Source organism: Polypterus senegalus, chromosome 17, assembly GCF_016835505.1.
Source record: "Polypterus senegalus isolate Bchr_013 chromosome 17, ASM1683550v1, whole genome shotgun sequence".
NCBI lineage: Eukaryota > Metazoa > Chordata > Cladistia > Polypteriformes > Polypteridae > Polypterus > Polypterus senegalus.
Genome location: NC_053170.1, coordinates 93,997,285 through 94,011,494, shown reverse-complemented (window position 1 = coordinate 94,011,494; position 14,210 = coordinate 93,997,285). Strand labels below are relative to the sequence as shown.

The 14,210-nt window shown below is 43.1% G+C and overlaps 1 protein-coding gene across 15 annotated transcripts in view; it reads left to right on the top strand.

Moving 5' to 3' along the window:
• The window catches only part of rbfox3a (RNA binding fox-1 homolog 3a), a 976,802-nt gene that overhangs the window by 882,902 nt on the left and 79,690 nt on the right, over positions 1 to 14,210 (top strand). For all 15 annotated transcript variants that reach the window (XM_039740610.1, XM_039740613.1, XM_039740614.1 and 12 more), the window contains one exon: positions 9,693 to 9,833. In XM_039740610.1, the coding sequence (XP_039596544.1) occupies positions 9,693 to 9,833 (141 nt within the window). The remainder of the gene's footprint in view (positions 1 to 9,692; positions 9,834 to 14,210) is intronic.

Below are 14,210 nucleotides of genomic sequence, written 5' to 3'. Positions count from 1 at the left end.
CGGATTGGGAACCAATGCTTGTCTGCCAATGTCTGCAGGGTTTTGGTGCACGTGACTCCCTTTAAGTGTTTGTGGCAGTGGACCTGTAAGCCTTTTTCCACACACAAGCCCTAATTCCCTTGCAGGCGCCCATCCTGAGGTCTCTGGACAGTGTACATTAGAACACTCGAGACGAGAACAGGCCATTCAGCCCAGCTACGCTCGCCAGTCCTCTCCACTTATTTCTTCATAGAAAACATCAAGTCGACTTTTAGAAGTCCCTAACGTCTTACTGTCTGGTCTCTTATTCCAAGTGTCTATCGTTCTTTGTGTAAAGAAAAACTTCCTAATGTTTGTGCAAAATTGACCCTTCACAAGTTTTCAACTGTGTCCCCGTCCCCAGTCTCGATCTTGACTAATTCCCTTCATAATTTTAAACACTTCAATCATGTCACCTCTTAATCTTCTTTTGCTTAAGTAAGCGATGTGCTTGTCAACGACGATATCCTCAGACAGCTCACTCGTGCTGCCTGATGGGAACTGTAGTCCCCCATCGGCGCGATTCTTTGAGTACAGGCGGCATGGGCACAGATAACCCCAATGAGGGCATCAGGTGCTGCCAGGAGTTCTCATGCTGGCCTGGGGTGGGCATAGCTTTGCTCACATGTATCCAGAAGGATTAAGAGAAATGTGATCAGAGCACGGCGGCCTGGAGCCCATGGGAGCCCTCGAGCACATCTGAGTTCTCCTCTGCTACCTCCTCAATTAGGGATGCGCACTGGTGGAGCAGGAAGAAGGAGAGTGGATATTATTCCATGAAGCGTCTTCTGGAAGCTTAAAAACTAAATGTATTAAATGAGTGCATTAGTCAAAGGATTTTATGCAGGCTACAATGACTTTTTTTTTTTTTTTTGAATTCTTCACCTCAGTAATGTTCCCTGAAAAGCAAAAAAAATCCATTTGCCGTGTAGTCCACAGCACTCTGACTGGCTCTAAGTCACTCCCGGCCCTACCGGGAATGTTTAATCGGCTGAAATTTCCACTTTGTGCAAAGCGACTGAAACATCTCTTAGGAAACATCTCCTGATTGATTGATTGATTCTTCTAGCATAAGATGAAACATAAGCGGCAGAAACTGCTGCGCTAGGCAGGAAGTGACAGCCTACACAAAGAAAACTGTGGGCTAAGAAACGCCATTCTTTATACATAAATAATAGAATTTTGCAGTCCATAAAAACTGAAAAGCATGGCAGCTTCAAACAGCATTAACATAGCTCATAATTCCTGCCCAAAAGTGTACCGTGTGCCAAGTCCACGCTGTCAGTGTTACTACCAATATAAATGATTCAAATCAAGTGCATAAACGGGGCGAGGGAGGCTTTAAAAGGCTACAGTTCCTGCAGCAGCCATTTACCTCCGCATGGTGTGTGCAGTTTTACTGTAAGCAGAGTATGCGAAAAAAGGCCAAACCCGAGAAGGCTCCTGCACCAGGGGTCTCAATCGGTTTGCTGTCAGAGAGGAACTGGTAGGGTGCCATGTCATGTTACACAGTCTGCATTTATCTCATGTTATTGAGTCCAGTGACCCGCCCTAACAGAACTGAACTGCTGTGCTTTTGTGTTTAGTCGTAGGGTCGGCTCAGTGTGCGCGAGAGCGGACAGTCAGTGAAGGCCCATCTGGAAGTAGGATACGTTAAATGTAAGGAGATGACGAATAAGGAACTGAGGGAGTTTAGAGAAACTCGTCTCTTTCATGTCTTGTGCTTTACATACCGTAAAAGAATAGGGAAAAAAAAAAAAAGTCCCCTCCTCACTTAAGAGGGTCTGTTTTAAAACCTGGCAGGATCTCATCAGTAACATTTTAGAATAAGCATTTAAATTGGGGGAAAAGACTCTCAGTAGTTTGACTCGGACTGTTGGCCTTCCAGTCTTTTTCAGTTGATTTGAAATTAGTTTTGTTAAGTTTGACTTGATTGTATGGAATATTATATGCTTTTAATAAATTCAATAAAAGTCAATATTGCGGCTGAAGTCACCATACCTGTTATTCAGCTCCATCAGGCAACACGTTATTGAGTGAGTGTGACTGACAGCGCTAAGTCTGACGCGGGCATCGGCTTTCAGACGGATAAACTGACCTGGTCCAGTGACAAGATCAGCAACTGACCTCCCTAACAAGTAGAAGTCGTGTAACGGGACTTTGGCTTTACCGGGCCCGTTTTCCTTCTCCGTGCTTTATAGGTTTTTTTTTTTTTTTATGTGAATCAGCCCAATGTGTGAATAAGTGGCTCCTATGATCTGGGGTTGGTTCCTGCTTTGCATGTAGTGGTACCCCTACTCCCCCCTTACCATGACATGGATTACACAGTTTAGTAATGAAAGGTTAAAAGATAACGTAGAGATAACTTGACTGTGACTGTAATCACGGTGATAAAGTTTCAGCCTCAGTCTTTCCATTTCTCCTGTTGTGCCCACTGCACTCTACGTTGGCACCAAAGAAGAGCAGAAGCGCTGAGTTGCTTTTTGTGGACTGTAGAAGGCTTTCTGCACAGAATGGAGGCCGTGTTTCACTATCACAGTGTGGTTACGAGTGGTCAGACAAGTGTCCACATCCACTAAAGGCAAACCGTTTTTGCTGTACAGCCTTCATCAATTATTTTCTGTTAGATTATATTTCACTTCATTTATGTAGAATATTGTCAGAAGTGATCAAACTTCTGTGGTGGGCTGGTGCCCTGCCCAGGGTTTGTTTCCTGCCTTGCGCCCTGTGTTGGCTGGGATTGGCCCTGTAGTTAGGATATAGCGGGTTGGATAATGGATGGACAAACTTGCCTTTAAAATGAAGCCTGTCTGACAGCAGTGCAATATGTCAAATCTTCAATGTGGTTCAGTGCGACCCTTTCTGAAATCAGCTTGATGCACTAAAGCAGCAATTCATGCCAGACCGGCCCTCTGAGGTCTGGGATCCAAAAAGCTGTTATCACCCTGCAGGCCAGGAGATGCAAAGGGGTTTTTCGTGTTCACAAGGGTCTCGGTTAGAAGATGTGTGAACTGAAAGTCTTTCACAGCTATGTGAGCCGCTGATCAGAAAGTCCCCTTCACCTGTCAGTGAAAGTCTCTCCTTCGCTGTCTTCAGTCCAGTTATATTACAATTGGTAACAAAAGAGCACAACATGCCTAAGAGCAGAAAGTGAGGTAAGAAAGCCAAGAGACAGCCGAGTCAAGAAGAAGATGTGATGAGCTGAAGGTCAGAATTCCATGAGGACATTTTTAATTTGCTCGTTAAAAGCAGTAAGCAAAAACAAGAAACAAAGTCAAAAAAGCAAGCAGAATGTCATGGCAGAGAACCGACAAGATACGGTATGTCTCTATTATATAAAAAAAAAAAAAAACCTTCGACACGACAAGACTTTTTTGGAAGAGAGTATTTTTTCCAAGTCCCACAAGACAAGACTTTTGCCTTGAGATTTTTCAAGTCTCGCCCTCCACTCAAACATTTTCAAACAAGAACACAGTCCTCCAGCACCGAGAAACGAGGAAGTCAAAAGCATTAACGGCAAAATTGTCGAATGGTTACACGGCAGATTGGTTAAATGCGTATCGATAGACTCTGCTGAAACAGTTGGTGGTGATGGTGTGGACAATATCACGAAGAATATCTACAACCGTTAACAACATCTGGTCTGCCAACACACAAATTACTGAAGAAAGAAGGACGTATCCAAGAAAGGTAATGTAGCAAAGGAGATCTTGATAGATAGATAGATAGATAGATAGATAGATACTTTATTAATCCCAAGGATATGCCATTCCTATGAAAACATTTAGAATAGATGAGAGAGAATAGATTTTGCAAATACAAGTAACAAATCTCGGAGCCAAATTTTTGAAAAAGAGAGAAGCGAAATTCAGTCACCGGCAGTTATACGTTATGTTGATGCATATGTAACAATTCCTATGAAAATAAAAATCGGTTTAAATTGTTCCTCTGCATCCCCATACGGGAGCGGCAGAACCGCAAAGATGCTAGTGAGTAGTGCAGGTCCAGGGTGTTGGCGAACAAAGCCAAAAAAAAAGAGAGATGTGCACACAGATGGAAGAAGGGTCAAAGGTGGGAGACCAAAAATAACAACCAAAACCAGAGCAAAACCTGAAGAACACAAGCGAGAAGGGAAAAATAGCAAAAGGTCGTCGAAAGTCTTTTGGAATCCACAGATTGGATAAGGAAGTGAGCCAACAGCCAATCTCATTGAGCCAACCTCTAAGGCCACACCCATAGAAATGCAGGCCTAGCAACAGGTGCCAAAAATGGCAGCCAAGTCCTGCAAAATTACACAACTCCTAAACTATTAGGAAAATCGAAAACAATAAAGACAGAAATAGAATCTTTGACTTAGAAACCCCCAAATCAAGTACAAGATCATACCCCCGATTACCAAAACGAGCAAAAAATAAACTCGTATCATAACCCAGAGGCACTCCTCACATTATGTATGGAAGACTTTAGGCCTTGCTAACATATTAAAATAATTGGTATTGGAAGTCCCAAAACCAGGTCACTTAGTCACGTGTGCTGAAGTCTTTTATCGGAGACATCACAGGTCATCAGGGGCTGCTTCTCTAAACAACATGATGGAAAGCAGTGGGATGCTGATGCCACCCTCACAATCTTGAAAATAACAAACCCAAAAAGTAATACGTGTAAGTACTGAACAGTATATTCCTTGCACAAACAAGTAAATTCCCACCAGCATGTCTGCACTGTGTTTTCATTTGGTCCCCTGCACGTTTCCTACGTTCACCAGAGTCACTAGGCCTAAGTGGTGCTGGGTAGCTAAGAAGTAGAAGATGCCGGTCAGCTCTTATTGTACATGTCATCTTTCATATCATTTGTGGTCATTGGCATCAGTTCAGCTAATTTGGGCTTCAATTGAACCCAATAGGAAATGAAAGCAGAGCGAGATGACACGGTGCTGCAGTTTCCCCCTTTCTTGCCAAGGAGTGAAAGCTGAGATTGGCATTCAGACACACCGCTGGTAGAGTCGATTGCACTGTTATGCCAGTCTGGCTTGTGGGAAAGGGTCCGTTTGTAGAGCTGGTTTGGTGGAAGTGGCACAAGTCAGAGCCGTGGATGGAGTCCTGTTGTGGTCATTGCTCTTCCTCTTCTGTATTCTCCTCTTGTGTTCTCTCTGATTTACTCCCCCAGACACACTCCTGATAACATCTCTTTAGAACTCTTCTATGTAGCTGATGACTTTTATTTTTCAGCATTTCAGCAGTTCTGTTGACCTTCAGTGGGACTGTAGCAGTCGTGGAATGCTGATCGTCTGCTTTGCTGATTACACCACCATTAACATTTCTGCTAAATTGGGCTTTACAAAATTAACATTTGTAGTAATGAAATCAGACATTTGGAACTGCAGTGAGTCACCTAACATCCCACCGCTGACACCAGTCTTAACTTTTCCAGCCACTGAATTGGGCTGTGTTATGCCAGACAGGACTGACTTTCACACTGGGAAGTTACTGGGGTACCTTGTTAGTCTGGTGCTTCTCAAAGCTGTCAGTTCATCCCCAACAGCAGCCTATTAAGAACACAGAGATGGTCAGCAAGGATCAGGATGTTAGCTGCAGTGTTATGACCAGTACTATCCAGTATGGGGCGCTGTTGTCACAGCTCTGCTGCTCAACCCATAGACGCTTTTAGCTTTAAGTCCCCTCCCCGTCTGTGCTGATATCTGATGGTTCAATCTGGACTGTGCCCATCTCACAGAAAGTCATCCCCTTCGCGGGGACACCATTTTAATGGCTCAGCCCAGTCCCTGAAAAAATGTGACAGGCTCTCAGCCCTCAAAGCTTTCTGCAGTTTACTGTCTTTTTTTTCTCAGCATTATTATTTATTAATATTATTTAATTTGAAGACAACTTTATCCAGGGTGATTTATAAAATCATGACACAACACAATTGTTCTCATTTATTTTTTTCACAATTGGAGCACAAGCAGGCTTAAGTGACTCCCTCAAGTTCACAAAGAGCATTGCAGTATTCACTGAACCGACAGCCTTATACTTCACACTCTGGTGCCACGGGCTCTGTGCTGTGTTGCTGCCCAGGAGTCTACCAACAAAAACCCTTGAAGGATTACAGAAAGCCTGCCCAATTTATTGCTGTCTTTTAGTGGAAATGTGGTGCATTATTCAGTGGAGCTGCAAGAGTAAGAAATAGCAAGGATGAGGGGAAAGAGCCTGCCGACCTCCGCTTGCACGGACTCTGTCTTTTTGCATATGCTGTAATGAAAGCTCGTCAATTACCACTCACAGTTTCACGTAAAAATAGAAAAAAGAGCCACTCATCTGATTAGTAATAATAGTAATGTACCAAGGAATGCCTGCTTTTGACAGAAAATAATCACACGTCTAAACACTCCTCCCTTACCTGAATTCATCTTCATGTTCCACTGCACATACAGAAGGCAAATGGGAAAAACAAGATGATGGTCTTGTAATGCAGTATATAATACACATATTTACAATGTCTGTGTGTGTGTGTATATTATTGTGGCAGAGGACATATCCACTACAATACCTCTCCCGGGATGTGAGAGGGCAGCCTCCCTGGATTGCATCAGGGCCACAGGCTTGGAGCTTGGAGGCTCAACCCTACTGGGGCCAATGGTCACCGCTAATGGGCACCTGGACAGTCCCAGAGCCATGGGCTGCAGCACTTCCACCACACCCTGAAGTGCTGCCGGAAGAGGATCCAGGAACACGTGGAGAACTTCCAAGGACCCTTACAGCACTTCCGCCACACTCGGGAATGCTGCCGGGAGAAGATCAGAGTGCACTATAAAAGAGGCCGCCATAGTGGTACTTGAGGACATCGTGTGCTAAACGAAAATCAAAGGGTGAATTTTAAACTTGTGTCTCTGTGCCTATGTGTGTCTAGGGCTGATCTGTCCACTATATATATATATATATATATATATATATATATATATATATATATATACAGTCGGCCCTTGACATACGACCGGCCTGACATGCGAACAACTTGACTTACAACCAAAATTTTAGTTTTGATTTACGACCAACATCTTGCGTTACGACCAAAATGAGGTCACGTGTATCCGCTTGTGCGACTGTAAACAAACAGCCGAGAGCGTTCGTAAGCGTCAGTCTGAGCCCAGATACATGTGTTTGTGGACATAATTTCTGTCAGTGCAGTGATTTATCTATATATATAATTCACTAAGACCATGGCAAGCAAGACGCATAATTACTAATGAAGGAAGAGAAGGTAACGAAGGTAAAGAAAGCGATTGTTAAGGGATGTTGGCTAGCGGGCTGGCGCGGCACATGATGATGTCATCAGGCTGAGTCAGCACTGGCTTGCTTTGGAGTGTATTATTACAGCAGTTCACAACACGGCCAGCTTTGAACAGAGCGCTCGACTACTGTCATTATTAACTTGAGAAACACAATCGAAACGAAGAAGGAAATATGAGAGTGCTGTTCGTGTGACCGATCTCGCTAATATGTACAGCATGTCGAAATCCACCATCTCGACAATTTTACAAAGAAAAGATTTGCATAAGGAGGCTCCTTCTAAACAATAACCACCTTCCGTTTCATTCTCCTCCTCCTCCTCCTCCTCCCTTCCTGCAGCCCAAAGATGTCAAATTAAATGGTGAGTACAGTGTGAAATTGTTGTTTCTGGTAGGCTAGGCACTTTTTATAACTTTTTGGTTAGTACATTAGAAAAATTATTGGTGTTTTGGTAAATTATGCGAATAATACAACCCTCTTTTATTATGAAAAGGTTAAGTAAGTGTTGCTGTGGGAGGTTCGGAGTGCATTATGGGTATTTCCATTATTTCTTATGGGAAAAATAGTCTTGACTTACAGCCAACTTGAGTTACAAGCAGCCCTCACGAAAGAATTGAGTTCGTAAGTCAAGGGTCCACTGTATATATACACACACACACACACACACACTATAATAACATAGTGCTTGCCTGCCAAGGCTGAGCCAGGAAGCCAGAAAGGCCCAAACCAGGTGGTGTCAGCAGACCTCAATTATCTTGGTATTGGAGGACCTGTGGTTAGGGTCGTATGGACGAACATCCCTTAGAGGGCTGGCTAGCTGGCATGTTTATAGTAACAGGAGCTCAAAATAGTGATATGGATAAGCCGTCAGGGTTTATCCTTTGCGAGTTGATGACCCAGAAGTAATTACTGGGTACAGACCTGATTGAAAGGGTCTAGAGGAATCTTCTTGAAACGCCAGGGGGTGGCACGGGTAAGAGGTAGAGCCCAGCGTTTTGTTGTAGGGAACAAAGGAACCAAAGTCACTTAGTGTTTTGTGGATTCATTTGTGTAGTTAGTTTTGAAGCCAGCAGATGGAGCCCTAGGTAGAAGGGCACAGAACATTCCTTGGACATTCCTGATCCCAGAAGTGGCTGCCTGAATCACCAGACAGGGCAAAAACTATGACAGTGGTATGAGGCCACCCTTATCCAGAGCACTCCTTAGGGTTTACAGTCAGTAGGGAAATTGTGGGTAAAGGTGGTAATGCAGCCAGAGTGAGGTGGGAGAGTATTGGGAGCTGACTGGGAAGTTGATCTGTGGAGCGTCAGTAACAATAGGTTCAAGATGGCCGATGGTTTTTTATTAATTCCTTTATTTTGGAGTCTTGTTGACACTTTTAGCCTAACATTTTGGCACATGAAGGTGTGTGTGTGCTTGCTTTGTCCATATTACCAACATTCTCTTAATGAATCCTTCAGTTCCCTGGATGCTGCTGAATTCAACCTGGGAACTTTAGAAGGAATCATCATGTTCCATTGGTGGACACAACAAGCCGGGCCTGCTCTGTCCAAATGTTCAAGCCTTTAAATTTAAACCAGGAGCAGAACTGGGTAGCCTTGACTTAGCCGTGCTGCCACCTTACAAGCCTGTCATTGACAGCAGCAGCTCTCTGATTATCTAACCTGCAACTCCTTATGTGTGTTTGGGGGGTTGGGGTTGATTATAATAATTATATTTTTCTTAAGGTTCTATAGCTAAGCGTTTCACTATTCACAGTTGTTTTATACTTTATGTGTATGTATACTCTGTGTATACCGTATGTATTTCTAGAGGGTTTCCTCCAGGTCTGTATTAGTTTGGTGCTCTCATGCGCTGATATCCTTTGTATGTCTTTGACTCAGTCTGATATTTCAAACCTCTGTATATATTAGATGTAAATTATCAATACACAGACAGCAGATATCTAGAGAAACATTTGTAATATGGACTGGTATGGCAGCGTGAGGTAAGTGGGCTCAAGAAATGAATTGGACGGATTAGCAAAGCAGTGGCACACTGGTTAGCATCTTGGGCTCCAAACAGCAGAGTTCTCAGTTTGCCCTCATGGGGGTCTTTAGTTTCCTCCAGTGTGGCTGACTGGTGATTACAGAGGCACCCCTAACTGTCCCAGTGTGACAGCATCGGAGTGAACTAGCAAATGCAATTGACTGGCACACCATCTATGCTGCTCTGTTCCTATAATGGTAAAGATGGGTACCTTAAAATAACTGGCTTCCACCGTAAGGGTGGGTTTTACTTACTTTTAATTCTTAACTGGGTGATGCAAGTAAATGTCAAGCTGGACTGTACAGTACAGAGAAGTATAAAATGTGTCATTGTAATCTTTAAATTTTGTTTTTTGACCAGCAAACAGATGAGGTTGTACAGACAGAAGGCTCACAGCAACTGCAATCCACAGACTCGTCAGAGAAGCAGCAGCCCAAACGGTTACATGTGTCTAACATCCCCTTCCGTTTTCGGGATCCAGACTTGAGGCAAATGTTTGGGGTAAGTTTCCTCTCTTGGTACCTGTTTGAATGTCCAAGTCAGTCAGAGAGACACAGTGAGCTATCAAGTGCAAGTTTAGGGTTGCAGGTTATGCCAGCCATTCTTTTTAGGGTACGACTTTTTCACATTTTTTAAAAATCCAAACAGAATCTTATATTTGTGATTTTACCAATAATTAGTGTCTTTAACGAAGACTTATTATCTATACAGCAAGAGGAGGAGGAATTGATGTCTTTTCTGCCGCTCACTCACAGGGATACTGAATCAACACAATACGTGTTAATGTTGTTAAACTTTAGGCCATTTTCTGCCTACTACTCATTATCTTTAATTATTTGTTTTAGTATTGTAATAAAATTGAAATATTGCTATTTATATTCCCTAAAACTCTCCAAAAATGGAATTCACATTAAAGAGAGAAAGCGTGTGACCTCCCTGGGAAGTAGCAGTAACAGGCGGCACAGCCAGTGACACATTAGCATACTGATAGGCACAGTAACCATTAAAGTGCCGTGCCAGTCCTGCTAAATGAGCGTCGCCGCAAGTGTTTCCATTTCCCAATTTCACCTTCTCTCTCATTTTACTTTACATTCCTTTTTTCCTCCCACTGCCTTGATGCCTTATGCTTTACAAGATGCTGAAAAATATAATTAATAGTATTTTTTTACAGCAATTAAAAGCAGTTTTATCCTAATTAGGTATTTCTCTGATGACAATCTCATGGATAAATCTCTCTGGAGGCCGGTGGGGTTGCTGGAATTCTATTTCTTCGGGTCTCTGAGGATTCATTAAGGTTTTTGAGCTCCACATAGTAATTAGCCACAGAGTCACTGAGATCTGAGGTGATAAAGGATAAGTGTGGAAAGGCAGAGGAACGAGATTGGCGCTGTTAGGAGCTGCAGCCAAGGCAGCGGGACTTCAATGGCTGCCACTTCACTTAGTACTAGTCAAGCAAGTGGACCTGTGGTCCTACAATAAGATTTATTTTTTATTACCTAACGTTTTTGTATTTACAGAACCTGTCCGGTCACAAACTTTCAAATAAGACGGGAAAAAACAAACAGTAGCTGCGCCAGTAGTTCATGAGTAATCGTGACAGACAGACATTAACCTTTTATAAATATTTATAGATATTCAGTGGCACAATTGTTACTCCTGTGTGCCCTCACCAGGGCACCTTGGCAGAACTTCAGTGCGCCTTCTTAGCTTTGATGCTACAGTCTCACACTGAAGGACGTTGGTTTTCTCGAGAGCCAACTTGATTTCATAGACCCCCTTTAACAGGGATTCCCATTGTGCTTCTCTTTTCAATCCCCTGAATTCTCTGCCCTCACAGGCACTCGGTGACCCTGGCCTGGAATTGATTCTCATTCATTAGAAATCTGCTTCTGCACTCCTGTCTCTAGAACTACGGGAATTCAACTCCAGCTCAGTGGTGGTTTAATGTTTCCTTTCACTGGATTGGAGTGCCACTAAAGCCTGGCATGAAGAGTGTGGCCAAGTGGGAATGTGACGCGGCTCAACCGACTCCCATTTTTTTTTTTTTTTTATCATTCATATTTATTTATTTTAACTTGTTAACGGAATACTTCACCCAAAAATTACACATAGTTTATGTTACTTAACTCACGTAGTTTGTAGTGATGGATGAGAAAAATTTTTAAACTCGTCTTGTCATGAAGAATGGAGATTAAAGAAAGTTCCTGATACAGTATGAGTCAATGGTGGCCAACAGCCATTTTTACTAAAATACTGCTAAATAAGTCTCCTCTGGACAACACCCTCGTGCTCTAATAATAATAATACTACATTTGATTTATTTGTCGGCGCCTTTCTAAACACTCAAGGACACCGAAGAATAGACAAAACACAGATTATGAACAAAAGTAAAATACAAAATTAAAATCAGACAGAGCAATTGTGATCAAAGAGTAAAAGTGTCTTAAACAAATGAGTTTTAAGTTTAGATTTGAAAAGTGAGAATGATTCAATATTTCTAAGCTCAGTTGGTAGTGAGTCGCAAAGCTGGGGAGCAGAGCAACTGAATGCTGTGCCCCCCCATGGTGGTAAAAGGGACGAAGGGGACAGTCAAGTGGATGGAGGAAGAAGATCTAAGGGTCCAGAAGGAAATGGCAACATGGAGGAGGTCAGACAGATATGGAGGGGAAATGTTGTGGACAGTCTTAAAAGTTAGTAGGAGAATTTTGAATTGAATTCGGAACTGAACTGCAAGACGGGAGTGATATGGTGAGTAGAGGGGCTTCTAGTAATGAATTCTGGACCAGTTGAAGCTTATAAAGAGATTTGCAAGAAAAACCAAAGAAAAGGGAATTGCAATAATCCAGACGAGAAGTGACAAGGCTGTGAACGAGGATAGCAGTGGTGTGGGGAGTGAGGGAGTGGGAGACGAATACAATTAACTAAGATGGAGCACACTGTGACAAAGGTGCCAAACGAGCGCTCAACCCGAGGCAGACTTATAAAAACACAGCCTTTTATTTTTCTTCACCTTCCTCATTTCCCACAGGCACAACTCAGTCTCAAGCACAATACTCAACACTTCTTCTCTGTATCTTTTCTTTACTTCTCCACTCCTCTCTGGGAAGCTTTGTCTCCCTCTTCCCTCTCTGGCTCTAGGAGTGGTGGCTCCTTTTACATCCCACCCGGAAGTGCTCCAGGTGTTGGATGACCCGCCCACATAGACGCAGGAACCACTGCAGCTCCCCCCGGTGGCACCCCCAGATCTCAACAGGGTCGTAGAGAATTCCATCCCCCATGGAGTCCTGCGGGAATCTGAGGCACCACTGCCACCCAGGGGGGCTGCCGTCTACAGTCCAGGGGGGAGGTACTGTTCGGTCCATGTCTGTTCCCCGGGACCATATACAGAAGAGGCGTCCCAGCTGTCCGCCACAACACTCAGATGCAAACAAGCATTTGGACTGAATGGCTGCCTCCCGTTGTTACACTGATGTTTGTATTCACACCTGGGTCACCTCCGGAGTATTCAGTGGCTAAAGTTATGCCAGAATTTTTCATGAATGTTTGTTATTGTGTGATGTTGTCCAACACTGGTCAGTATCAGTAGTTTCTTTTTTAATCTACATTCTGCATGATTACTTAAGATACAATTAAGGTAAGCAAAATCTAATTTTTAGGTAGTAGTATTCCCTTAAACGGTTATTACGCATACAGTTCTGAAGAATCCGTTACATTCTGATGAAAGGTAACACACATGAGATCCACAGGCCTGTGTGTCCAGTACTGGAACTGCGTGGGCCGTTCTTTTAGTTTAATAGGCCTGCGTAATTTAACTTTTATTGTTGGGCACATTCCTCACCACTCAGCCAAACAGAAATAGTATTTCCTAAAAACTAACGTTAAATGCCTCACTTCAATTACGTTTACTGTCATTACAGCTTACAATACAATTAAAAGTGTTAGCGCGGAAAACAAAGAAACTGACGAGATATAAGAAGCGACGGGACGGCAGGCCTGTGCTGGTAGACGTGAAGTTAAGGGGCTTGCTGCAGTGACATAACACATACTGGTGTAACATCTGCCTTACCAACATTTAGTTTTTCTCTTTGAACAATGCATCAGAGCACCCTGGATTGTTAAAATATAATCAAACAGTAGCGGCAGAACGTGAATTGAAAAGGTGAGCAGGAGTTTAAAGAATGTGCGTGTAATGGACACTGCCACCCTAAACAAGCCATAGGCACTACCTGGATGAACTCACTTGAACCAGCACGGTCTTCCCAACACTCCAAACAGCGGTTTGACTGGAAAACGTTCTTCCACCAAGGAGTTTCTGCCCTTGGCGGCAGTTATTGTTTCTGGCACCGCTGCCCAGGAATAAAAAAAAAAATCAGAACCCCTAGAAAGACGCGACACTGAAGGTGATTTTTATTTCAAAGCCAAACGTACCTTCTGCAGTTTGGACGCATTTCTGTTTCAAACTGAATAATAAAGGACAGCCAGAAAACTTAAAAGAGGCTACTTTGGCAGCATTGCTTCAAAAAGGTTGTCGTTAAATTGTCAAATATGAGCAATTTGTGGACACACTTAAACCACAAGCACTTTGATGCTCTGCTGCATTGATGCGCCCCGCTTCTTCTTGGTCAGCCTCACCATCCACATTCATTTTGTTGTAAATGTCGAATTGTGTGCATGGCTGGAGGAAATGGAAGAAAGTGCTTCCTACTTCTGCGTATTCTGTAGGCTACTCTAGGCAACTGTTTACTGATTTTAAATAAGAATGAATTCAAAATCAACGGCACCCTTTATGCTTCATGACAGTGCCAATATAATCATTTTACTTATTCAAATTAAATGAACTGCCAACAGGTACATTTATCAAGTATGAGCAGTAAAGGA